At 43.1% G+C, this 27,347-nt stretch overlaps 1 protein-coding gene and 1 long non-coding RNA gene across 3 annotated transcripts; both read left to right on the top strand.

Moving 5' to 3' along the window:
• The first annotated feature begins 5,212 nt into the window (after positions 1 to 5,212).
• On the top strand, positions 5,213 to 13,439 carry LOC125522713 (cytochrome P450 89A2-like). Of its 2 annotated transcripts, none has more exons than XM_048687751.1 (2): positions 5,213 to 6,361; positions 11,752 to 13,439. In XM_048687751.1, exons 1-2 carry the CDS (start codon positions 5,417 to 5,419, stop codon positions 13,300 to 13,302), a joined length of 2,496 nt encoding a protein of 831 aa, XP_048543708.1. In that variant the 5' UTR covers positions 5,213 to 5,416; the 3' UTR covers positions 13,303 to 13,439. The 2 variants fall into 2 exon arrangements, with proteins under 2 accessions (XP_048543708.1, XP_048543710.1); XM_048687753.1 differs by lacking the exon at positions 11,752 to 13,439 and adding an exon at positions 9,756 to 10,501 and having other exon boundaries at positions 5,220 to 6,361.
• Positions 13,440 to 15,331: 1,892 nt separating this feature from the next.
• LOC125518933 lies at positions 15,332 to 15,949 on the top strand. The gene is made up of 3 exons (XR_007288184.1): positions 15,332 to 15,638; positions 15,718 to 15,819; positions 15,901 to 15,949. It is a non-coding gene; the product is annotated as an uncharacterized LOC125518933 (long non-coding RNA).
• The last annotated feature ends 11,398 nt before the right edge of the window (positions 15,950 to 27,347 follow it).

Below are 27,347 nucleotides of genomic sequence, written 5' to 3'. Positions count from 1 at the left end.
CGAAGGTAAAGGGAGTGTGCAATGGTGATCTTATCAACCTTGGAATCACTTCCAACACCCATCATCACCTCGCCCTTAACTAGTCTCTATTTATTTTGCAACTCCCGTTTCGAGTTAATTACTACTCTTAGCAACCGAACCAGTATCAAATACTGAGGGGTTGCTATAAACACTATTAAAGTACACATCAATAACATGTATATCAAATATACTTTTGTTCACTTTGCCATCCTTCTTATCCGCCAAGTATCTAGGGCAGTTCCACTTCCAGTGACCATTTCCTTTGCAGTAGAAGCACTCAGTTCCAGGCTTGGGTCTAGCTTTGGACTTCTTCAAGGGAGCAGCAACTTGCTTGCTATTCTTCTTTGAAGTTCCTCTTTCTTTCCCTTTTCCCATTTCTGGAAACTAGTGGTCTTGTTAACCATCAACACTTGATGCTATTTCTTGATTTCTACCTTCGCCGATTTCAGCATCGCGAAGAGCTTGGGAATTACTTTCATCATCCCTTGCATATTATAGTTCGTCACTAAGTTCTAGTAACTTGGTGATAGTGACTAGAGAACTTTGTCAATTACTATCTTATCTGGAAGATTAACTCCCACTTGATTCAAGCAATTGTAGTACCCAGACAATCTGAGCACATGCTCACTGGTTGAGCTATTCTCCTCCACCTTGTAGGCAAAGTACTGTCAGAGGTCTCATACCTCTCGACACGGGCATGAGTATGAAATACCAATTTCAACTCTTAGAACATCTTATATGTTCCGTGGCGTTCAAAACATTTTTGAAGTCCCGGTAAGCTGTAAAGCATGGTGCACTAAACTATTAAGTAGTCACCATACCGAGCTTTGTCAATCGTTCATAACGTGTGCATCTGCTCCTGCAATAGGTCTGTCACCTAGCGGTGCATCAAGGACATAATTCTTCTATGCAGCAATGACGATAATCCTCAGATCACGGACCTAGTCCGCATCATTGCTACTATCATCTTTCAACTTAGTTTTTCTCTAGGAACACATCAAAATAAACGGGGAGCTACATCGCGGGCTATTGATCTACAACATAGTTATGCAAATACTATCAGGACTCAGTTCATGATAAATTAAAGTTCAAATAATCATATTACTTAAGAACTCCCACTTAGATAGATATCCCTCTAGTCATCTAAATGATCACGTGATCCAAATCAACTAAACCATGTCCGATCATCACGTGAGATGGAGTAGTTTTCAATGGTGAACATCACTATGTTGATCATATCTACTCTATGATTCACGCTCAACCTTTCGGTCTCCAGTGTTCTGAGGCCATATCTGCATATGCTAGGCTCGTCAAGTTTAACCCGAGTATTCTGCATGTGCAAAACTGGCTTGCACCCGTTGTATGTGAACGTAGAGCCTATCACACCCGATCATCACGTGGTGTCTCAAGAACTTTCGCAACGGTGCATACTCAGGGAGAACACTTATACCTTGAAATTTAGTGAGAGATCATCTTATAATGCTACCGACGAACTAAGCAAAATAAGATGCATAAAGGATAAATATCACATGCAATCAAAATATGTGACATGATATGGCCATGATCATCTTGCGCCTTTGATCTCCATCTCCAAAGTATCGCCATGATCTCTATCGTCACCGGCATGACACCATGATCTCCATCATCTTGATCTCTATCAATGTGTCGTCACATGGTCGTCTCGCCAACTATTGCTCTTTCAACTATTGCTATCGCATAGCGATAAACTAAAGCAATTGTTTGGCGCTTGCATCTTATGCAATAAAGAGACAACCATGAGGCTTCTGTCAGTTGCCGATAACTTCAACAAAACATGACCATCTCATACAACAATTTGTATATCATCACGTCTTGACCATATCACATCACAACATGCCCTGCAAAAACAAGTTAGACGTCCTCTAGTTTGTTGTTGCAAGTTTTACGTGGCTGCTATGGGCTGAGCAAGAACCGTTCTTACCTACGCATCAAAAACCACAACGCGGTATAGTGATTGCTTTTTGATCTTCAGAAAGAACCCTGTCATTGAATCTGATTCAACTAAAGCTGGAGAAACAGACACCCACTAGCCACCTGTGTGCGAAGCATGTCGGTAGAACCAGTCTCGCGTAAGCGTACGTGTAATGTCGGTCTGGGCCGCTTCATCCAACAATGCCGCTGAATCAAGAATCAACTAGTGACGGCAAGCAATATGTATATACCCACGCCCACAACTCCTTTGTATTCTACTCGTGCATATAACATCTACGCATAAACCTGGCTCGGATGCCACTGTTGGGTAACGTAGTAATTTCAAAAAACATCCTATGCACACGCAAGATCATGGTGATGCATAGCAACGAGAGGGGAGAGTATCGTCTACGTACCCTCGTAGACCGTAAGCGGAAGCGTTATGACAACGCGGTTCATGTAGTCGTATGTCTTCACGATCGACCGATCTAGCACCGAAGGTACGACACCTCCGCGATCTGCACACGTTTAGCTTGGTGACATCCCGCAAACTCACGATCCAGTAGAGCTTCGAGGGAGAGTTTCGTCAGCACGATGGCGTGATGACGGTGATGATGATGCTACCAGAACAAGGCTTCGCCTAAGCACTGTTACGATATAACCGAGGTGGATTATGGTGGAGGGGGGCACCACACACGGCTAAAAGATCAATGATCAACTTGTGTGTCTATGGGGTGCCCCCCTCCCCATATATAAAGGAGTGGAGGAGGGGGAGGACCGACCCTCTACTATGGCGCGCCCTGGGGAGTCCTACTCCCACCGGGAGTAGGATTCCCCCCTTTCCATGTAGTAGGAGTAGGAGAGAACGAAGGGGGAGAGAGAAGAGAAGGAAGGAGGGGGCGCCGCCCCTCCCCATAGTCCAATTAGGACTAGGCCTTGGGGGGCGCGCGGCCTGCCCTAGGAAGCTCCTCTCTCGCTCACCTAAAGCCCAATAAGCCCCGTATACTCCCCGGCGAATTCCCGTAACTCTTCGGTACTCCAATAAATACCCGAACCACTCAGAACCTTTCCGATGTCCGAATATAGCCTTCCAATATATCGATCTTTACGTATCGAACATTTTGAGACTCCTCGTCATGTCCCTGATCTCATCCGGGACTCCGAACAACCTTCGGTACATCAAAACACATAAACTCATAATACCGATCGTTACCGAACGTTAAACGCGCGGACCCTACGGGTTCGAGTACTATGTAGACATGACCAAGACTCATTTCCGGTCAATAACCAACATCGGAACCTGGATGCTCATATTGGTCCTACATATTCTACAAAGATCTTTATCGGTCAAACCGCATAACAACATACATTGTTCCCTTTGTCATCGGTATGTTTACTTGCCCGATATTCGATCGTCGGTATCTCAATACCTAGTTCAATCTCGTTACCGGCAAGCCTCTTTACTTGTTTCGTAATGCATCATCCCGCAACTAACTCATTAGTTACATTGCTTGCAAGGCTTATAGTGATGTGCATTATCGAGAGGGCCCTGAGATAACTCTCCGACAATCGGAGTGACAAATCCTAATCTTGATCCATGCCAACTCAACAAACATCATCGGAGACACCTGTAGAGCACCTTTATAATCACCCAGTTACGTTTTGACGTTTGGTAGCACACAAAGTGATCCTCCGGTATTCGGGAGTTGCATGATCTCATAGTCATAGGAACATGTATAGTTATGGAGAAAGCAATAGCAACAAACTAAACGATCATCGTGCTAAGCTAACGGATGGGTCAAGTCAATCACATCATTCTCTAATGATGTGATCCCGTTAATCAAATGACAACTCATGTCTATGGCTAGGAAAATTAACCATCTTTGATCAACGAGCTAGTCAAGTAGAGGCATACTAGTGACACTATGTTTGTCTATGTATTCACACATGTACTAAGTTTCCGGTTAATACAATTCTAGCATGAATAATAAACATTTATCATGGTATAAGGAAATAAATAATAACTTTATTATTGCCTCTAGGGCATATTTCCTTCAAATTTTTCAAACATTTCTTTTTTTCTTGCAGGTTACAGGTGAAACTACTGACACCCCTCCCACAAGACAGAAATATACTCATGTGTGCACAAATGAAAGGATAAACAGCTCAGAAAGGTCCCATAAAGATCTTACTTACTACCACAGTAGGTTGTCTTTTATTATAGCAGCCCTGCATAGATTTCAGCTTCTTCAATATCTCTACCAAGGACATAGCTCCAGTTTAGGTTTTCATTTTATTTTAGAATTGTGTGTTCGAATCAAATCTATACATCAGTTGGTTCCAGACATTTGGAGCATAGTTGCTTAAGTTGGCTTTTTTCGTGCCATGGTGAATGTGCACGGACCAGATGATCAAAATAGCTTTGCGACTTGGTCAAGTTGCACCAAATCTGCCAAAAAGTTGCAAAGCCCACAAGGTTTTTTTTTCTACTATACAACCAAAATTTGTGCTCATCTGCACTGTTGCATTTGCTATGTGCAACCAAAATCTGACAAGTAACAAGTTCCGGAGAAGAGGTAAGGGGCAGAGAAGGCGGAGCATCTGGAGAGGACGAACTCATAGTTTTTTGTGTGCAGTTGGCTTTTCTGGAGTTCACCGTATGGATCTCAGCTTCTATCTCGGCGCCATGGGAGATCCGAGGTTCTATCTTTGTAGGGAGAGTACCTTCGAGGTGAAGAAGACAACATGCGGGGGCAGTTGCAATTGGGATAGGACGAAGGGTGGGGGGGGGGGGGGGAAAGAACGTGGTCGGGGGGGGGCTGTCGTGCATCTGAGGGGAGGCTGCCGGGACCGCTGATAGATGGGATGGCGTGCGACTAGGTTTCCTTTTGTGGACGAGGGGGGGGCCAGGTATTTCCTTCCAGGTCGGTCGCTCGGGGTCGCCAGCGAGCCAATGAGCGCTCGCTAGACGCGTCTGAGAAACAAGACTGCCGTGTCGACTGGAGGCAGCTTTCTGGGGGCATCAAAGACTTGTCAAAGATGCCCCAAAAAAGAAATCCAAGATAGCCCCAAAAGTACACGGTGGTCATTTGCCATGGGATATGCAATGCAGAATCTACCACGCCATCCACACACGTACCATCTTATTTCATGTGGCTACTATGTTGTGAAAGGTACTGTGTCTCAAGCATTGAGACGACACTTATGGACTAAACGTTATCCAACAAGCAACGATGCCTTATAGCGATTTGCCAAAACGAAAACGGAAAAAACTTACTGCTTACATCTTGGTCGGACTTAACAACAGAGGATATGGATGTGCCGTAGCTGCTTTGTTTAGGAAACAGCTTTGCCGATCTAAGCATTCATTTGGCCGTCCAGCAGATGGAGCTGCATCACTATAAAATCAACTCCGATACCGCTCTCATCGACCATTGCCGATGCAATGCTCCTACTGCTGTGCATCGTGGTCCTCCCTGCCGTGCTCCTCCTCGTGCTATCCTCCAAGCAGCACGGGGAATGCTACGTCGGCGGCCGGCCGCTCCCTCCCGGGCCACCGTGGCCACGGCTCCCACTTCTTGGGAACCTCCTGTATCGCTGCCCTACAACCGCCTCCCTCGTCGATGCGCTTCGGCGCCTCCACGCGGACTACGGCCCCGTCGTCACCCTCTGGACGGGCGGCAAGCCGGCCATCTTCATCGCCGGCCGTGACGCCGCGCACCGCACCCTCGCCCGCGATGGTGCCACCTTCGCGCACCGTCCGCCGTCGTGGTCCTTCGGGTTTAACGCCCACGGCGTCAACAGCGCCCAGTACGGCGGCCGCTGGAGCCTCCTCCGGCGCAACATCAGCTCGCACCTTGCAGGGGCGCCTCTCGCTGGCGCGCTACAATATTCCGTCGGTAAGCTTGTTTCGAGTCTCGAATGTGCGGCCGCGGCGGCCAAGAACCACGTCGTTGTGCCATCAGAAATGCTCCGACACGCCGTGGTCTCCTTCTTCGCCTCGCTTTGCTTCGGCGAGGGAGTGGAGGAGGACGTGCTCAGGCAGCTACGAGGAGTCCACGCCGAGATCCTCTCCCTCGTCGTTGAGCTCGGCGCGTTCCACCTAATGCCAGCGCTCCTCGAGGTCGCGTGCTACTTCCCTAGGTGCCGGAAGCTATCCAACGTCCAGAAGAGGCACCGTGCTACTGTCATGACTCTCATCAGTGCTCGCCAACAACGAGACAGTGATGGGGTCGGCTCAGGGCGGCGCCGGTGCTACGTCGACACGCTCCTGGAGCTAAGGCTCGGAGACGAGGAGATGGTGAGCCTGTGCTGGGAGTTCATGAACGCTGCCGCCAAGATCACTTCCACGGCGCTCGAGTGGATCATGGCACGTCTTGTGCTCCACCAGGTATGCGTACCGATACGAGATAGGCTTTTTTGCTCCCGGGGGTCGGGACTCATGGTTATCCTGTACTACATCTGTCCTAGTTTATAGCTTCTTATGGTATTTTATGTGAATTTTTGATCAAATATTTAACTAATAAAGATGATATTATTTTTTATGACATGCATTAACATTTTGTTAGTTAAAATTATGATTAAATTTTGATACAAAATACTAAGGGGACTAATAAACAAGGAAGGAGATAGTACATCTGTACAGAACGCAATATCTAGAGATCAGTGGCATGTCCTGTGATAGCGTTTTGTTTAGCAGGCGCGTGGGGTATTGAGACGGTAAGACCTGCTGTGATTCATGCTCTTTCTCCAGCGGCAGATGTCCATACTAAGCGATTTCTCTGACATGTTCGCTTCGCACATACACAAAACGACTACCCGTGACTACTTTGGAGAGAAACACAAATTAGAGAGAAAAACTCCTTGAAATCCAATGTTAAATTGAATAGAGAGAGCATTACTTTTCTAGAGCAGTGAGAGAGAACGCCTTTTTAATGAAGTGAGAGAGAGGCTTGTGCATGTGTGTATGCAGGTGCAGGTGAGAGAGAGGGTGTGTCAGCAGAGTGAGCGCCCATCTGAGAAAAAGCGTGAGGGGACATGTGCATGCATGTGAAACGAGAGAGAGCATCCTGTCACCACAGGACAATTTTTAAACAGCGACCTGCCTGTCAGCCCCCTACACCCGCTGCTGTTGCAAAGGATCGGTGACTTGGCAGGCTGCACTACGAATCTTAGCCGCAGGCCGCTTTTTTTACGCCGGTGTCAAAAAACAGTCCAGTTATGTCCCCAAGACGCCGAAATCCACCGGATCGGCCCGTTTTTTGACCCGGCGCGCCCAGGCCGAACCCAGCGCACTGGGGGGCGCTTGGGGCACCGGTGGAAGGAAAAATCGCCTGGGTCCCCACTGTCAGGCGAAAAGTCACACTGATTCGCCCCGTTTTCCCCTCTCCTTCCCCGACACCTTGCCGATCCCGGCGTCGCCAGCCACCTCTCCGCCGCCGCCGTCGATATCTCGCCATTCCTCGCCGTGAAACAAAGAAAGATCCCCCCCACGCCCTCTCCCCCCACTTTCCCCGAGTTTCCCTCGCCGCTCCGGCGCCCGCCGACAAGTCTGCGCACGACGCCCGCTATGTGTTCGGTGCTTTGCCTGCCCCGGCCGCGATGGACTCCGACGACGAGAAGGTGCTCACGGCGTTGCTCGAGGAGGAAGCCGACGCCGCCACCCAGGACGAAGAACACCTCATGGTCCCCACCGCCCTGGGCGGCTTGCTTGCCGGCGATGCAAAGCCGAGGCGAGGCGGCTCGGCGCCGGGGCGACGGAAAGCAAAGAACCGTCATCAGGTCGAAGGCTATTGCATGCTCTACTCCGACTACTTCGCCGACGCTCCACTGCACGGCGACAAAGTTTTCCGGCGCCATTATCGGATGGGCCGAAAGCTTTTCCTCAGGATAATCAATGAACTCAAGGAGTACGACAACTACTTCAGGTGCAAGAAGGATTGCACCGGCACACTTGGATTCACCTCAATCCAGAAGTGCATGACAGCTATGAGAATGCTTGCATACGGGGCTCCAGGTGATTCACTCGACGACTATGGGCGCATGGCCGAGTCCACGATCATTGAGTGCACCTACAAGTTCTGCATGGCTGTGGTGGCAGTGTTTGGACCGAGGTACTTGCGATCACCCAATGCTGAAGACACTGCTCGGATCCTGGCACAGAATGAAGCAAGAGGATTTCCTGGTATGCTTGGAAGCATCGACTGCATGCACTTGGCATGGAAGAACTGCCCGTTTGCTTGGCAGGGGATGTACAAAGGTGCCAAAGGAGCTTGCAGTGTGATACTTAAGGCAGTGGCCACACAGGACCTCTGGATTTGGCACGCTTTCTTTGGTATGCCAGAAACTCACAATGACATCAACGTGCTGCAGTGCTCTCCTGTTTTTGCCAAGCTCGTTGAGGGCCATTCTCCTCCGGTGAACTTCGATATCAATGGGCACCAATACAACAAGGGGTACTACCTAGCAGATGGCATCTATCCGAGATGGTCAACATTGTGAAGACTATCTCAAGCCATGTGCCAGGAGGCAAGAACTCCCACTTTTTGAAGGTTCAGGAGGCTTGCAGGAAGGATGTCCAGCGAGCATTTGGCGTGCTCCAATCTCGATTTGCTGTTGTCCGGTATCCCGCTAAGACTTGGTCGAAAGATCAAATGTGGGAGATCATGACTTGTTATGTCATTTTGCACAACATGATCATTGAGAGTGAGCAGGAAGAGCCAGTATTTGACACTGAACCATATTACAGGCAGGGTCCTCTTGCCCAAGTGGATCACCAGCTCCCTGCAACATGGACGGCCTTCCTCAACATGCGCCAGGAGACCCGAGACCCACAGGTGCATCATCAGCTACAGCAGGATCTAGTGGAGCACCTACGGAGGGTCAAGGGCAACGCCTAGCTGGACGTGCAATGAAATATGAGTGTTTTTATTATTTGTGATGATTTTATTGATGATTTTATTTGAATGAGCGTCGAAACACGTCGAGCGTGGGCCGTTTTGCGCCGGAAATTGGGCCAATCCAGCACTGAAAATGGGCTGAAAGCGCCGATACTGGGCCGATATCGGCTCCTAGGGGCGACTTGGGGGGGGGGGGCTGGGAACGCACTAGCAACCAAGCCTAAAATAGCGCCGGCTCGCCCCCAAGCGGCGGTTTTCGGCGCGTCTTGGGGGCGCAACGGCTGGAGATGCTCTTAAAGGGCCTTGACGGATGAAATTTCACTTTCAGGTCTCCTTTAGTTCATAGAATAGGAATTTTATAGGAATAGAAAAAATTATAGGAAGAGATGCCATTTGGTGCATAGGATATTAATTTTTTCATTAAGTCTAGGCTAATGTTTTTTTCCTCTAAAATGTGAAGAATTGATTCCTATACTATATAGGAATAAGAATCCATTCCTATAAACCAAAAGGCTTCTGCAAATCCTATCCTATAGAGTTTCTACAAAATCCTACAAACCAAAAAAGGCCTCATAATTCATATAGTTGATATGACATGCAACTTTTCCTGGGATATACTACTCCGTCTTGGTTTATTAGTCTTCTACTTATTTTATGCTAATTTTTTACTAAGGTTCAACTAACAAAATATTAATGTATGTCATAAAAAATTATATCGATGGATTCATATTTGAACATAGTTTTCAGTTATATTACTTTTACGACATGTATTAACATTTGTTGGTTAAATTTAAAGTTAAAATTTATCACAGAATATGAAGGGGAACAATAAACCAGAAAGGAGGTAGTAACTCATAAAATTTAATATGACATACAACTTCCCAGGATATACAACGGAAGTTACAGAAGGACATTAGGGGAGGGGAAGTCGATGGGAACTGCACGGCGGATGGTGAGCGGCGGAGCCCGTTCCTGGACGCCGTGGTGCTCGAAGCGCTGCGTCGCCACCCCCCGGCGCACTACCTGCTGGCGCACACGACAGACAAGGACGTCTACCTCGACGGCTACGTGATACCCAAGGGCTCTGTCGTCAACTACGGCGTGGCTGATATCGGACGCGACGCGACGTCGTGGACGAACCCCGTCGAGTTCTTGCCTGAGCGCTTCTTGGAGGGCGGAGAAGGATACGGCGTTTCTGTTACCGCCGGCAGTGGGAGCGGCGAGGAGTCGATGAAGATGATGCCTTTCGGCAGCGGGCGGAGGGCGTGCCCTGGCGCCACTGTCGCTCTGACGGTGCTCAAGTCCTTCGTCGAAAAGCTGGTCACGAGGTTCGAGTGGACACCGGTTGGGGCGGTGGACATGGAAGAGAAACCGGGGCTTGTCACCGAGATGAGGACGCCGTTACGCACTTGTTTGGTCGTGAGACCGCATGTACAGCCCACAAACTGATAGCGTACTAGGGCATCGATCAACAGCTTGCAAAAAAAAGGAAGTCGTATTCCTACATAAAATTATATAAAAACTCTACATAGTATAGTAGTTTATACGGAAATTTATGGTGCATTATAATACACACGTGTATTATATGGGCGATCTAATGAATGAGAATAACTGGACCTTTTTGAACCCAAGGGTATTTTCGACCTAAAAATTTCTGTGCTCTTAATCGATCCAATTAGGTCCAGGGGTATTCTCGTCCTAAATTTTTCGAGTAAATTAATTGCATTAATAAAGCACTTCATTATAGAGGTCCAATCATCATGCGTACTCTTTTGAATTTCCGTTCGAGCGGTTCGTCCTCTCTCCTCCTCTCGAGCCCTAACCTCGGCCCCCCCTCCATCACCACCGATCGCCTCCGGCGCCCTCGATCGGCGCTGATCGCCGCCGATCGCACCCACCGTGTCTACCCCTTCTGCTCCTACTCCCCCCTCCCCCCTCCATCGCAAGTCACCCCACTCGGGTCGCGGCGCCAGATCTTCCGACGAGCCGCTAATCCACTCCTTCCCCGAGCGGACGCCACCTTCCCCAACCCGAGAGGCCACATCATCCTCATCGACGTGCATCAACTTTTTCACGCCGGATCTTCGCTGTAAGTTCCTAGCCATCTCAAATCTTTTCTGGTCCCTTCTGCATATAGCACCAATAGGGGTCGGATTTGATTCGGGTTTAGGATATGTCATGTGAGGTTTAGGGTTTATCGTTTCAGAAAGTTGTGACAAGATTTCGATCGGATTTGGTTAGGGTTTAGGATATGTCATGTGAGGTTTAGGGTTTATGTTTTCAGAAAGTTGTGACGAGATTACAATTGAAAGGAAGTGTATGTCAGATGTAGCTAGGACATATTGATGGACTTAGTTAGGGTTATGTGGCATGATAAAGTTGTTAGCAGATTTGGATTCAAAGAAAGTTATTTTGGATTTAGTTAGGAGATAATTTTGAATTGAGTTTCGAGATATTTTGGATTTAGTTAGGAGATAATTATTTTGTATGGAGTTTGGACTTATTTTGGATTTAGTTAGGAGATAATTTGGATTTAGTTAGGAGATACTTTTGGATTTTGTTAGGAGATAATTTGGATTTAGTTAGGAGATAATTTTGAATGGAGATTGCAGATAATTGATCTATCAGGGTGGATCTATCAAGGCATTTGAAGGACTCGTGGACTTTGGATTTAGTTAGGCGATCATCAGTTAGAGCTAGTACAATCAATTACAAATTTCTGAATTTAGTCAGGGCATATTTACTTACAGCTTTTGAAGGACTGAGTTAGGTACATGAATCCGATATGAAAAATTAAATCAATTATTTAAGCAGAGTAGTGCATAATTTCGGTAACGTATGCTATCCATCTGTAACATTGACTATCTGTTTTCGCTGGCAGCATAATGACATGGATGATAAAGGCAACGATGGCAAAAACTTGGGTGATACAGGCAACGATGATAAGGACATGGGCCATAGAGGCAACGAAGGCAAAGGCATGGATGATAAGGACAATGATTTCGTAGTCATGGACCCCAAACGAATGGATGGTATGTGCATGGATGATAAGGACAATGAGGATGCAGGCAAGGATGGCATAGACATGGATGATGTACACATGCAAGGTAAAGGAATTGATAATAAAGGCATGACTAGTTCAGACCTGAATGAGTGTATGGAATACTTAGAGATTGTGAAGACTTTCAGGACCAAGGAAGAAGCCTACATGTTCTACGTAGGCTATGCGAGAAAAAAAGGGTTTGGTGTTAGAAAGGATGATCTGAAGTACAGGGGTCCAGGTCTGAAACAAAATGCATACAGAAGGACATACAAGTGCTGCAAACAAGGATGGCGGGCCCTTAAGCACTTTAACAGAGATGAAAGAAAAAGAACACCGAGGGGTCTTTCTCGGTGTGGGTGTCCCGCTCTTTTTCAAGTTGAGCTACAAGATAGCAGTGGCTTCTGGTTCGTCAAGAATTTTGTGGACAAGCATAACCATCTGTTTGTCCCTGCTGACTTGACTCCCTACTTATCAGCTCATCGTAGAATGACTGACGCACAAAAGGCCGATGTCATCGAGTATGCTGTTGGTGGACTTCGAACACATCAGATTATGAATGTAATGGAGAAAAATACCAGTGGTCCCGACAAGCTTGGATTTATAGATCGAGATCTATACAATCATGTTTTAATCCAGAAGAAGCGCAAGATAGAAGGTAGTGACACTAGATATTTGTTCACCTATATGATTGCACATAAAAAAGCAAACCCAGAATTCTTTTTCAAATACACAAAAGATAGCGAAGGCCATTTGAGGAACATATTCTGGGCTGATTCACAATCCCGAATTGACTATGCTGCCTTTGGTGGTGTCGTGGTGTTCGATAGTACATATCGGTCTAACAAGTACATGCTTCCGTTTGTTCCATTTGTTGGTCTGAACCATCACCGCAGCACAGTTTTGTTTGGGGTCGGTCTAGTGCCAAACGAGACAGTTGCATCATACCAGTGGCTTCTTCTTGTATTTTTGGAGGCAATGTCCCACACGGCACCCATTTCAGCAATCACCGATGGGGATGGTTCAATGGCTAAAACAATAGCTACTGTCTGGACCGGAACAGATCATCGTTTGTGCATGTGGCATATCGAGGAGAATATGGTGATCCACCTCCGCAAGAAAAAGCTTGAGGAGTTTAGGGAATTCATTTACCGTCGTTGGGATGTTGATGAGTTTGAGAAAAGATGGGAGACTTATAAGGTTAGGTTCAAAATAAAACGAACAGGCAAGAGGTCATCATGGGTTAACAGGATGTACGAGCTGCGACACAAATGGGCTGCTGCGTACACAAAGGGTAGATATTTCCTAGGCATGATGAGTAATCAGAGGAGTGAGTCTCTCAACTCAAGGCTTCATGTGCACCTGAACGTACAGGAAGATGCAGCTTGTTGATTTGTTGCAGCATGTTGAGCACTGTGTATCCATAATGCGTAAGAATGAAGCAGCATTAGACGCAGTAGCGACACATACGATACCCTTCACTAAGCCGAATGCACACCATATGGAGATTGCTGCCTCTTATATTTATACAACTATGATATTTCCACGGGTAAAGCGTCAGATTGTCGAAGGAACAAATTGGCAGGTCATAGACCGGGTAGCGTGTGATGGTTTGGTCGTGTTTGGAGTTTTGCGCAAAGTCCCATATGATAAAGTAACATATGGCAGGGATGCTAGAGAATTACAAGGTAAGGACGGTAACGACTCGGATGCTAAGGTTCCTATAGACTTGGAAGGTAAGGATGCTGAGGACTTGCATGCAAAAAACTTGGATGCTGAGGATCCCAATGACTTAGAAGGCAAGGATGGTGTGGACTTGCATGCAAAAAACTTGGATGCTAAGGATCCCAATGACTTGGAAGGTAAGGACAGTGAGGAGTTGGATGCAAAAAAGTTGGATGCACAAGGCGTGGATGGTAAGCCTGTGGATTTTATATATCACGTGACTTGTCTGTTTACAGGAGCAAGACTGGATGCTACAGCTTGTAAATGTAAAAAGTTGGAAAGTCAGGATCACCCATGTGCACATATATTCTGCGTTCTGGATCATCTTGGTGTACGCACATTTCCAAAAAAATTGTGAAGAAAAGATGGACAATGCATGCCAAGCCATCGTTCCCTTTCTCGAGGACTGCGAATACTCATGTATGGTCTGATCACATGAATAAGTATCATCAACTACGCAACATGGCTAGTGACGCTTTATTCACAGCCGCAACTAGCGATTCACAGTCAGAACAGGTGATGGAGCTCCTCCGGAGTATATTGGTTGATGGAGAAAAAATTGATTTGGATGAAGGCCAGAAATCGTTTGTTCCTTTGCCAGCATACTTCTCTACTGCTCGCGAATGCTGCACTGATGACATGGAAAATCCAATCAAAATAATTCCAAAAGGGAGACAAACTACCAAAGAATCGAACAAGAGGATTAAATCCAGGCGAGAGCAGATGAGAGGGTAAAAAGCAATGAAGTTAGTGCACATGTTAATCTCATAGTTCATTTCCATACATGCTTACAGAGTTAATATGTTCTCCGGGAGAGTGTTCACATGTTTTCCTTCAATTTAAGCAGGAAAAATCGGGGAAATAAAAGGTCACAAGGAGGAAGAAGCGAAAAGAGAAAGACTCAGAGACAGAAGAAGACACAGAGTTAGATACAGAAGAAGAGGAAGCTTCAAAAAAAAGCAACAAAGTTAGTGCACATGTTAATCTCATTGTTCATTTCCATACATGCTTATAGAGTTAATATGTTCTCCAGGAGAGTGTTCACATGTTTTCCTTCAATTTACACAGGAAAAAATCGGGGAAATCAAAGGTCACAAGGAGGAAGAAGCGAAAAGAGAAAGACTCAGAGACAGAAGAAGACACAGAGTCAGATACAGAAGAAGAGGAAGCTTCAAAAAAAGCAACAAAGTTAGTGCACATGTTAATCTCATTGTTCATTTCCATACATGCTTATAGAGTTAATATGTTCTCCGGGAGAGTGTTCACATGTTTTCCTTCAATTTACACAGGAAAAAAATCAGGGAAATCAAAGGTCATAAGGAGGAAGAAGCGAAAAGAGAAAGACTCAGAGATAGAAGAAGACACAGAGTCAGATACAGAAGAAGTGGAAGCTTCAAAAAAAGCAACGAAGTCAGTGCACATGTTAATATCATTGTTCATTTACATACATGCTTACAGTGTTAATATGTTCTCCCGGAGAGTGTTCACATGTTTTTCTTCAATTTACGCAGGAAAAAAGCGGGCAAATCAAAGGTCACAAGGAGAAAGAAGCAAAAGGAAGAGACAGAGTCAGATACAAAACAAGAGACAGAGGCAGATACAGAAGAAGAGACAGACGTAGATACAGAAGAAGAGGAAGATTCAGGTACAGAAGAATAGGAAGATTCAGATGCAGAAGAAGAGGGAGATTCAGCCACAGAAGAAGAGGAAGATGCAGCTGCACAAGAAGAGGAAGATTCAGATGCAGAAGAAGAGGAAGATTCAAATGCAGAAGATGGTGGGCTGAGGAGGGCTAGGAAGAGACCATTAGAGGTTGCAGAAGAGGATTATGCAAAACCAAACAAGTGGGCATTACCACAATTGTGCATACTTAAACATTTTTTGGATGCTGGCTGCAGATTCATCTATTTCATTTTTTGTAGGAAACGCAAGGGCGCTCCAAATGTCAAAGCTGGGAGGAAGGAAAATAACGATGACAATGGTGCACGAGGAAAACCAATGAAGTTAGTGTCTGTACTTACATGTCCGCTCTACAACTCAGGTCTTTGCTAGTACTGTGTTGACATTTCTTAACTTTTCCAGGAAAGACTCTAGGAAGGGCGGTAAAGAATAGGCCAAAGGGGTGATGAAGACAAAAAGGCCTGCTAGGAATGTACCAAAGGTTGAGTGAATATGAGCTATCAAGTTAGTGTTTTTTGTGTTCAAGTGTACTATGGATGCTCAAATCTTCTTTGCTATCCTATTAACAAACGTTGTTTCATGCAGGAAAGCTAAAGTGAAGTCGAGACAGGATGTTTAGATGCACAGGGTCAGGTAGATAAAACAAAAGGATTTCCGGGGTCGAAAAAATTAGAACAAACTCAATTGTTTCCATGTCGTGATCCACCTTGTTTATGATGTATTAGACCTATTTGATGGACTGCCACTATTTTTTTGAAAACCTCGTTTGATTGGTACACCCTCATTTTATTATGGACGAGTTGACATGGTCGGCTAGTTATGATTTATCAAAATCTATTAAACAATGCATTTTTAGTGAAGTTGGTTTTTTTGTATTTTTTTCTTTTTCTACATAATATATTGCTGAAATTTGTTAAAAGTGTAGTCAAATTTCATACTTGAAATATAAAATAGAAACCAAAAAATTATATATATATATATATATATATATATATGAAAATAGAACGTCGGATTTCCTCAGAAACCTACTTGAAATCAAAATAGAAACCTCATTTTCAAATAGCCTTGAAAATGGTTTATTTTGAAATAGTAAATAAGCATAGAGATATTTTAAAAATAGCATGCTCATTTGAAAAAAGCATGTTCATTTGAAGATAGAATGAATATGCAGATTTAAAAGTAGCATGTTGCTTTGAATATGCTGTTTTTAAAATACCATGCTATTTTAAAAATATAATGCTGATTTTAAAAATAGCATGTTGATTTTAAAAATATTATGTTGTTTTCAATATGCTATTTTTTAAAATAAGCATGTTGATTTCAAAAATAGCATGCTACTTTTGAAAATATAATGCTCTTTTCAATATGCTACTTTTAAAATAGCATGCTAATTTTAAAAATATAATGCTTCAAAAATAGCATGCTAATTTCAAAATAATGATGCTGATTTTAAAAACAGCATGCTACTTTTAAAAATATAATGCTCTTTTCAATATGCTACTTCAAAAATAGCATGTTGATTTCAAAAATAGCATGCTAATTTTCATGTTGTTTTGAATATCTTGTTTTTAAAAATAGCATGCTGATTTAAAAATAACATCCTCATTTTTAAAATATAATGTTGTTTTTAAAATAGCATGCTGATTTCAAAAGTTACATGTTTTTTAGCATGCTATTTTAAAAACAGCATTTTTTAATTACGTTGTTATTAAATTTTTTTAAAGAACATGCTGGTTTGCTCTGTTTATGAAAATAGCATGCCATTTCGAATATAACAGAAACATCATTTTTTAAATATGAAAGCTTCGACCCACAAGTTTTTGTTTTTGCATTGCATTTTTTTGTGCAACACATACAAACCTCATTTTCAAAATAACTTGTACTAGCTTAAAATTAAAGTAGCATCTAATCCATATGAAACCCGGTTAGATTTGATTTAAAAAATACTAGCATCACTGTGGCAAAAAAGGAAATATCTTTGTAGTCCATAAAGGTAATTCTATCAGGGAGGGTACCAGAGGGTGCGTTATAAGAACAGACTTGCATGGCAAGTACATTACGCCACATAAGTTCATACTACCACCAAGTTACTGCCAAGTTCCACTTACTAGACGATCTTCATATCCAGTCGGACCCAAAAGTTGTACCACCAAAGTACTAGTTACTACCAAGTACCAATTGCTAGTAAGTTGCACTTACTGGACCCAAAAGCTGATACTACCAACTTCCAGTTACTGGCTACTACATACATATTATAAAACTAGCGTCAAACTACTCCCATGGGTCAACGAATCCTCATGCCACTGGCCACGCTCACCCTAAGCCCACCTCCACTCCTTTCCATGAACCTGAAGATAGCCATTTGATCTTATTTCATTTGGCGCCCTGAACGACTTCTCTCCAGTTCTTCGTCATGATCGCACGCCCGTCCTTCTTGCCCATCTTGAACATGACCTTTTTAGAACCTTCAAAATGTTCGTTGGTGACACGCACAACCATGGGCTTTTACATATAGTCTTTGAGGTAGGCCTGACTGTAATCCTTTGAGAAGCACTGATTGCACAGGGAAAACAATAATGTTACATAAAAAAATAAGTATGATTTGCACAAAAAGAAGTAAGTGTGATTTGCACAACCACGCCCATCCTCCTCTCTGACTCTACATGATGGCATTTTCACTTGTGAAATATGATTTGCAAAAAAAAGAAGTCCAAGTGTTTACCATCTTGCTCTTCCCTCTGATGACTGCCGAGCGAGTGACGGTGCTGACATAGTATGGTATGGGAGTTTTGCACTGCTTTACTATGGATTTCAGACTGTCCCACCGGTCCTGGTTTAGCAATACATGGTTGCCGTAGAAGATGCGATCCTCGAAAGTTCCTCTTCTCCCCGGGTATCCCAGACCTGTATCAAATTTTTTTTAAGATGACAGAGTAGTAAATAATTTCATACATAAGATCTAGAACATCAACACTGGGTTGATGATCAATGCCTACTTCAATGATAAAGAAATGAAGGACATAGATAACCCAATCACATCCACCCAGCAATATCTCGTAGAAACATGGGCAAATTGAATATTTCATTTATTTAAACTAACAACTAAACACTGCTCTACTTAAGCTCTCGTTCAGTCAATGTTGATTTGGAAGGTCATCTAGAACCCAAACAGAGTAATGTGTGGTAATCAAGTGTCACTCAAACATCAACTTTATTTAGTGCATGGTTCATTTAATATCTGATCAGCCATATAGAACTTTACCCCTGTGTGCCAAGATGGGATCGTGGTCCACATATCCATCTCCATCAGAACTATCATCAATGTCATAGTCGCTAGAGGTGCCGTCATCACCGCTATAACCATCACTCCCATGTGAAGTGCCATCTGAAGCATCATCTGAGGTGGTCCGGTGATCACTAACTTCACTGCTAATGAGGATGGTTTCCCTTGCCATTCAAACCTGTTGCATGCATTGCAACGAACAAATGTTAGTTATTGATATATGAAATAAGTCTTACACTAGAACTTGTTAGCACCATATACAATGTGAATAATCTTTTCGCATACTTCTTGCTAAGTACATAGTTAATGTATAAAGATCTACACGAAAAAGCTAGTCGACAACCAGATTGATACTACTAGACTATTCGCACGACTAGTGAAGACTAGTGGTTAGACTCATAATCACTGGGCAGACAGAACCAATTAGGATATTTCAAAGTTACAATTTTTTTGGCATATCTTTGTGACATTGGCAGAAATAGTTGGTCGCCAACCAATCACTAGCGAACATTTGGCATTTTGCCAGATATTGGCATGCCAAATTTTGGCATCGAACCATTCATGCTGACAGATCATGATTGACTTGCTACCAATGTTGGCAGTGCCAAATATTGGCAAATTTATGTGAGCTGGATAAGAAAACTTGGTAACCAACCAATTATTAGCCATGTATATTTGGCATCAAACCAATTTCGCTCATAATTCGAACAAGCAGTAAAAAGAATCATCAAAAATATAAACCAACCATAATTGTTACACCATGATTGGTAGCCAACCAATCACTTAACAAATCATTTCATCAAAGGTATGCACAAATTAGTAGCCTTGCATACTTAACAAATCATTCAAAAAATGAACCATGATTGACTGCTCTCATCGAGTAATACGTGAATCTATAACTGATCTGCCTTTGATCATTGCAAATTTCCTGATGGGCTGTTGTGTGGTACCATCAGGTAACAAATATAAAGTCCTTAAATTGCCCCAACAAAACAAATAATGCATTTGCTCCTATACATAACATTTTTAGAGGTAGATGTGGAGGTTAATTTTCCAGTGAGAATAAGGACATGGTAGCATCTCTCAAGCAAGATGGCAGCATAGTGAAGGCTATGAGAACGAGCAAGTTATGATGTCCAACAGTCACCCTTTTGTATGCTTGCTATGTATTTACTCATTACTACCCATACCAACAAGTAAAATCATGATTATGAAGCATAATGGAAGAAAATCCAACAGTGAGGAATTTGTTGCAATATGAACTACTAGCTCACAACAAATCTTCATTGACCCCAACAAGCCCATACCATATCATGGAGATAGGCTGACATAATTCAAGTAAGCAGTAACAACAATCATAAAAAATATGTACCAACCAAAAATATTACATGTGTGCACATATCATCAAAAACATGCACCAATCAAGAGCCGTCTATACTTGACAAATCCTTCAAAATATGCACTAATCATCATACTACCATCGAGTAATACATGAAACTATAACTGATCCTCATTCCATCATTACAAAATTCCTCATGGACTGCTTCTGTGCTTGCCTTTTAGTTTTTAATAATTAAGTATCAGCAAATGCATATACACAGTCTTCAAACTATCCCAACAAACCAAAACATGTGTATGCTCCTGTGAATATACTTTTTCTATATCTAGTAGTGGGGGATCATTTTCCAGGGAGAAAAATTACTTGATAGCATCTGTCAAGCAAGATGATAGTATAGTGAAGGCTATGTCGACGAGCAAGGTATGCTGGCCAACACCCACCCTTTTCTCTTACTTGCTACCAAAGTGTTTACCCATTACTACCCATACGAACAAGTAAAACCATGATTATGCAGTACATTGTTAGATTCTCTTGCTGTAAAATTACTTGTTGCAATATGACCTACTAGTTGACAGTAAATCAGCATATACCCGAAACATGCACACAAGCAAGTGTCGGCTTTTAACTTGGGCGGTGCTGCTAGATCACAAAATTAAGGTCAGATGGACATGCGGAGGGCAGGGAAGATCAATCTTACCTGCGAAGTGGTACCAGATGGGGCTGGAGTAGAGTTGTTCGAAGCTGGCAACACCGGAGCTTTGGGCGGCGCGACCAGGGATTGGGGAGAAGAGGTGCCGTTATCGGACCTTGTTGTTGACGAAGCAGTGGAGAATCGTGGCCGGAGCAGGGGGGAGTGGGTGGCCGGAGCGGATCCGCCCGATTTGACGACGACGGGGGTGGACAAGGTGACGGCTTAGCAAACCCTAGCTGCCGCCCACCGCGTCTCCTCTGTCTCTGCAAAGAACGAAGTGTGGTGGGATTGGGAATGGGGGTGGGGGTGGGGTTGGGGCCATCGCTCGCTTTTCTCTCTGCCTCCACTTGTACAGGCCCACAAAAGGAACAAAGTGTTGGGCCAGATCATAAGCAGATTTGGCAGCTTGCCAATTCTGACCAAACAGAAACGATCAGCATCACCAGGCTAGCTGGACCACCAGAGGTGTGCTTTTGAAGAAACCGAAAAAATACAGTGTTGTTCATATTGCATGTGCATGAGTCTTTCAGTACACCAATTGATCTTGAATAATTTTAAGCACTCCATAGTATATATATGAAAATAATGGTTAACCAGTAAAATGGTAAACTATTCGATGCAAGGTTATTTTTTTTTAAAAAAATCAATAATTGAATTGTATGCATTTTATGATTAAATTTAATAAATGTAACTTTTTTTAAAAAATAATGATAATTAACATATTCATTGGTATTTAAAAAACAACTACAAATGACTACTTATGCCAACCAGAACTTGTTCAGGGTTTCGATTATTCATCTATTCTTTGGCATGCTGGTTCTCATAATGCCTTCTTCGGACCTTCTCTTTGTCCGAAAAATTCCTGAGATATTGGGCTAGTGCCTTGTGTTTCGCCCTCACGCCATGCTTCATTTGGTAGCCTTTGGCAACTCCTTCGGCGTGCTCAAGAATATTAACGAAAGCCGGGTCCAGATATTTGCCACAGAAAGCGCAACGATACGCCATACGCTTAAGCACGTTGTACTGTCCAGTCTGCAATTCTTCAAGGGTTTTCTGAGTGTGTGCATCCATCTCTCCTTCGGAAATGTCTGCATAATCATCAGAATAAGGCTGCAAGTTTAAATTGTGTATGATATAAGCTGAACCATTGTTTACAGTAACTAATATTCCCTAAGTTCCATAATGTAGTGCCTATAAATTATTTTTAAAATAAATATTTATTAACTTTTAAAATTTAAGGAGAAAAAAGAAATATCAATTCCATATGGAAGCATAAATCATATGATGTACTTTAAAATAAATGTCAATATACATGGACAACCTTTATGATGTCTGACTTTTAGCATAAAACAAAAACGCACTAAATTGTGGTGTGGATGAACCATTAATTTGTCAAAGATTGATTCGATAAATAATAATCATTATGTACTGATGATCAACAGTATATTTTGAGCTAGATTCCCTTATGCCAATTCAACAACATATTGATGGTTTACTGATTAACCTCTAACCTTAAACTTGAAGACGGATGTAGGGTTAAAAAATAAAATTACCATAACGGAATTCCAATCCATGCCGTGCATGTGCTGCTGCTTGTGATCGACGACGGAGTAGTGCACCTCCTCGTTGACACGATGCCTCTCTGGGTCGGACATCGAGTAGTCCAAAGCTTTCTCGTGGGGATCCTGATCCATGCGATCGATGACGACGTCGGTGGTTAGACCCTCAAGTCCACGATCTGTCACGACGGCGTCCATGACAGGCTCCCCATGTCCATGGCCCCGATTTGTCACAACGGCCAATCGACCTCCATGAGTGGATTTCTTATCCGGTGGCAGGGAGGCGGGCGTGTGAGCGGCGGCGATGGTTTTAGAGCGTACCCTAGGGGGAGAGATGCAGGAGTAATTGGTAGTTACCTACTATAGAGGAAATACTTCGGCCTTGGGCACCTTCAATGCAGCGGGCTTATTTAGGCACTTAATTAGGATCCTGGAAAAAAAATCACAATCATAGGATCTTGGGGCGGGCGCTAGGAAATGGATTTTGTACATCTATGTGATGCAATCCAAAGATCATGTCTGGGTGGATGGGTTGGGGATTGAGAATTTTGTACATAAACCCTGGTGCTCAAGACTTGTGGAACATCAGATCAAATTGTCATCAAGTGATCTAAAAATTTCAAACTGAGAAAGAAATGTACGCAGAGGCCATTATAGTATTACTTGGATCGAGACTTTGTGATCATCATGTTGCCACGCCACAACCAACACGATGGTCTCTGTGGCCATCTAGACATCACACCATGCACCGTTGGCCGCCTAGACCCTCAAGCCATGCATCGATAGTCGTCACGTCTCGCATGCATTTGTGATGCTAGCAATGTCATCACGTGATATCATAAACTAACAAGCATGTGACAATAATTTGAAAAAACAACAAGGAAATACTCCGTCCCAAAATTTTGACTAAAACATGATTTGATACGTCAGTATTTACACAAATCGAAGACAAGAATTTTTGGACGGAGGGAGTACTGAAGCATCAATATTCCAATCCTAGGTTGCTATACGAGAAGCTTGGATTTCCATCTACCAAGCTGAATGCAGCTCAAGGCTGCAATTCCATTGCACTGGTATGTTAGATATGTAGTCGGCACGCAACTTAACATGCATAGTTGTACCATAGTTCAACACTAAGCATACGGTACTTCTTAACATAGTTCATCCGTAAAGTCTCGCCAACATACCACAAACTAAGGTAGTACTTAACCTAGTTCAGACCAAAAGTGCTTCCATTCTGGCTGCCAGGGTGTGTGCACTGCCCTAAACCCCCTCCAAGAACTCAACAAGGGCGGTGTGTGCCACCCTGGAAGCATATCTATGGGCGTGGCTAGCAGCTCGTCCGAGTGCATGCTGGATAAGACTCATACGGGTGTTATTAACCTTGCGGTTGTAGAAAGGGCATCCGTAGCGCCCAGCACTAGGCCTGACACGTCTGGCATGCACACCACCGACAAGCTCCCTCCCCTTGCATTTCTTGTAGATCATCTGGCCTTCTTCGTCACTATCGACGTCTTCAGATAGTATCTACATGTAGTAAAAAATGTTGCGTAAATAATGGGAATTCAGCAGGCACAGAGTCTATGAAACATAATATTATAGATGATAGCGCAAACCCAAAACCCTAAATGATCTTGATGAAAGAAGTGTGTTGTTTATTAGGTGCTACATAAACAACCAATGGGATAACATATAATAGAAAATAATGAAGGATCAACCATACATTTATGTGCCAAGCACCCAACACAGTTACCATGACGATGAGAGCACACAACATATGTATTATCCAAGCTTCCAACACACCTCCCTTGCTCATTGATATATTTTCTATTCAAGTAGTAAGATTTGACTACCATATCCAGCTACTATTTCCTGGTTCTCTATCTTAAAGATACCGCCAGTTGTCTATCTTATGGATCTCGTTAGATAACCGCAAATTGCTACATAAATAAGACCATTCTGTTGCTTTCTTGCATCCAGTCCATTGTCATAAAAGAGCCACCCTGTATCTAGTAACATATAGATTTTGTGTGGTGAGGATCATGGATATTGAAAGTCCCCATGTTATCGTCGTGGCAGATTCCCCTGTTGATACCCCGGCCGTCAATGGTCCTTAACTATTCAACATTCTAGCTAACTAGTTATTATGAATTCTGACAAGAAGCGATCCAAAATTTTGTATTTACAAAGAAACTAATTAACAATGCTCCAGTAAAACAGTGATGAAATCTAGTTTCTTTATGCATTAGCCGCTGCTTAGAGATAATCGATGTTTAAAATCATTGTCACAATCACTTAGGTAGATCATTGAATTAAAACCAAAAATCAGTGCTCAAAGAACAAAAGCAGCAAAGCATTTACTCAACATTTTAAGACCTTATTTGCCTAGTGCATAAATCGTGCTGAGCGCAAATCAATCTTTATGTTATTATCACAATCATCTGCATAGGAAATTCAATTCCAAGGTGCAGCTACGAACTAGTATAAGCACAATAACTAACCATACCTGGATTATTAGCAGAACAATTTATATAGATCAAAAAATGACCTCTAAAGGACTCAACACATGTAACCTAGCAAGTTAGGTAACACATCTACATAATCTAGATAGGCATTTCATCGATTAAAGAAAAAAAGAAACCCTGGCCTTCCCCAAAAATAGAGAAAAGGACAGACCAGACAAAATCTAGGATTTTACAATAATAATAAAGGAGATAGATGACTAACGTCTTCTTCGTCGACGTCGAGGCGACCACAGGCTCGGGCACAAGAGGAATGATACGTCTCCAACGTATCTATAATTTTTGATTGTTCCATGCTATTATATTATCTGTTTTGGATGTTAATGGACTTTATTTTACACTTCTATATTATTTTTGGGACTAACCTATTAACCCAAGGCCCAGTGCAAATTGTTTTTTTTTTCCTATTTCAGTGTTTCGCAGAAAAGGAATATCAAACGGAATCCAAACAGAATGATACCTCTGGGAACGTGATTTTTGGAACAAACGTGATCCAAAGGACTTGGAGTGGACATCAATAAACGAACGAGGAGTCCACGAGGAAGGGGGCGCGCCTACCCCCCTTGGGCGCGCCCTCCCCCTCGTGGCTCAACCGACCTACTTCTTCCTCCTATATATACTCATATACCCTGAAAACAACCAGGAGCACCATGAAACCCTATTTCCACCGCCACAATCTTCTGTACCCAAGAGATCCCATCTTGGGGCCTTTTTCGGAGCTCCGCCGGAGGGGGCATCGATCACGGAGGGCCTCTACATCAACTCCATGGCCCCTCCGATGATGTGTGAGTAGTTTACTTTAGACCTTTGAGTCCATAGTTATTAGCTAGATGGCTTCTTCTCTCTCTTTGGAACTCAATACAAAGTTCTCCTCGATCTTCTTAGAGATCTATTTGATGTAACTCTTTTTGCAATGTGTTTGTTGAGATCCGATGAATTGTTGGTTTATGATCAAGTCTATCTATGAACAATATTTGATTCTTCTCTGAAATCTTTTATGCATGGTTGGTTATCTTTGCAAGTCTCTTCGAATTATCAGTTTGGTTTGGCCTACTAGATTGATCTTTCTTGCAGTGGGAGAAGTGCTTAGATTTGGGTTCAATCTTGCGGTGCTCGATCCTAGTGACAGAAAGGGACACAACACATATTGTATTGTTGCCATCGAGGATAAAAAGATGGGATTTATATCATATTAGTTGAGTTTATCCCTCAACATCATGTCATCTTACCTAATGCGTTACTTTGTTCTTATGAACTTAATACTCTAGATGCATGCTGGATAGCGGTCGATGTGTGGAGTAATAGTAGTAGATGCAGGCAGGAGTCGGTCTACTTGTCATGGACGTGATGCCTATATACATGATCATGCCTAGATATTCTCATAATTATTCGCTTTTCTATCAAATGCTCGACAGTAATTTGTTCACCCACCATAATACTTATGCTATCTTAGGAGAAGCCACTAGTGAAACCTATGGCCCCCGGGTCTATTTTCCATCATATAAGTTTCCAATCTATTTTATTTTGCAATCTTTATTTTCCAATCTATATCATAAAAATACCAAAAATATTGATCTTATTATATCTATCATATCTCACTCTCGTAAGTGACCGTGAAGGGATTGACAACCTCTTTATCACGTTGGTTGCGAGGTTCTTATTTTTTTGTCTAGGTATGAGGGACTTGCGTGTGGCCTCCTACTGGATTGATACCTTGGTTCTCAAAAACTGAGGGAAATACTTACGCTACTTTGTTGCATCACCCTTTCCTCTTCAAGGGAAAACCAACGCAGTGCTCAAGAGGTAGCAAGAAGGATTTCTGACGCCGTTGCCAGGGAGTCTACACACAAGTCAAGACATACCAAGTACCCTTATCCCTCGCATTACATTATTTGCCATTTGCCTCTCGTTTCCTCTCCCCCACTTCACCCTTGACGTTTTCTTTGCCCTCCTTTTCCGTTCCCCTTCTCTTTTCCAGTTCGCCTCTTTTTTCCTTTTCTCTTGTTTGCTTGTGTGTTGGATTGCTTTCTTGTCATGATGGCTGAAGATAATACTAAATTGTGTGATTTTTCCAATACCAACAATAATGATTTTATTAGCACTGCGATTGCTCCTCTTACCGATGCTGAATCTTGTGAAATTAATGCTGCTTTGCTGAATCTTGTCATGAAAGATCCGTTTTCCGGCCTTCCTAGTGAAGATGCCACTACCCATCTAAACAATTTTGTTGATTTATGTGATATGCAAAAGAAGAAATATGTGGATAATGATATTGTTAAATTGAAGCTATTCCCGTTTTCGCTTAGAGATCGTGCTAAAACTTGGTTTTCGTCTTTGCCTAAAAATAGTATCGATTCATGGAATAAGTGCAAAGATGCTTTTATCTCTAAGTATTTTCCTCCCGGTAAGATCATCACTCTTAGAAACGGTATTATCAATTTTAAGCAACTTGATCATGAACTTGTTGCACAAGCTTGGGAGAGGATGAAATTAGTGATACGTAATTGCCGTACACATGGTTTTAATTTATGGATGATTATACAAAAAATTTATGCTTGATTGAATTTTTCTTCTAGAAATCTTTTAGATTTGGCCGCTGGAGGTACTTTTATGGAAATCACTTTAGGAGAAGCTACTA

The sequence above is a fragment of the Triticum urartu genome, chromosome 7 (genome assembly GCF_003073215.2).
Source record: "Triticum urartu cultivar G1812 chromosome 7, Tu2.1, whole genome shotgun sequence".
NCBI classification, from domain to species: domain Eukaryota; kingdom Viridiplantae; phylum Streptophyta; class Magnoliopsida; order Poales; family Poaceae; genus Triticum; species Triticum urartu.
Note: the sequence above shows the minus strand (reverse complement) of the source record. Positions and strands in the feature narration are given on the sequence as shown.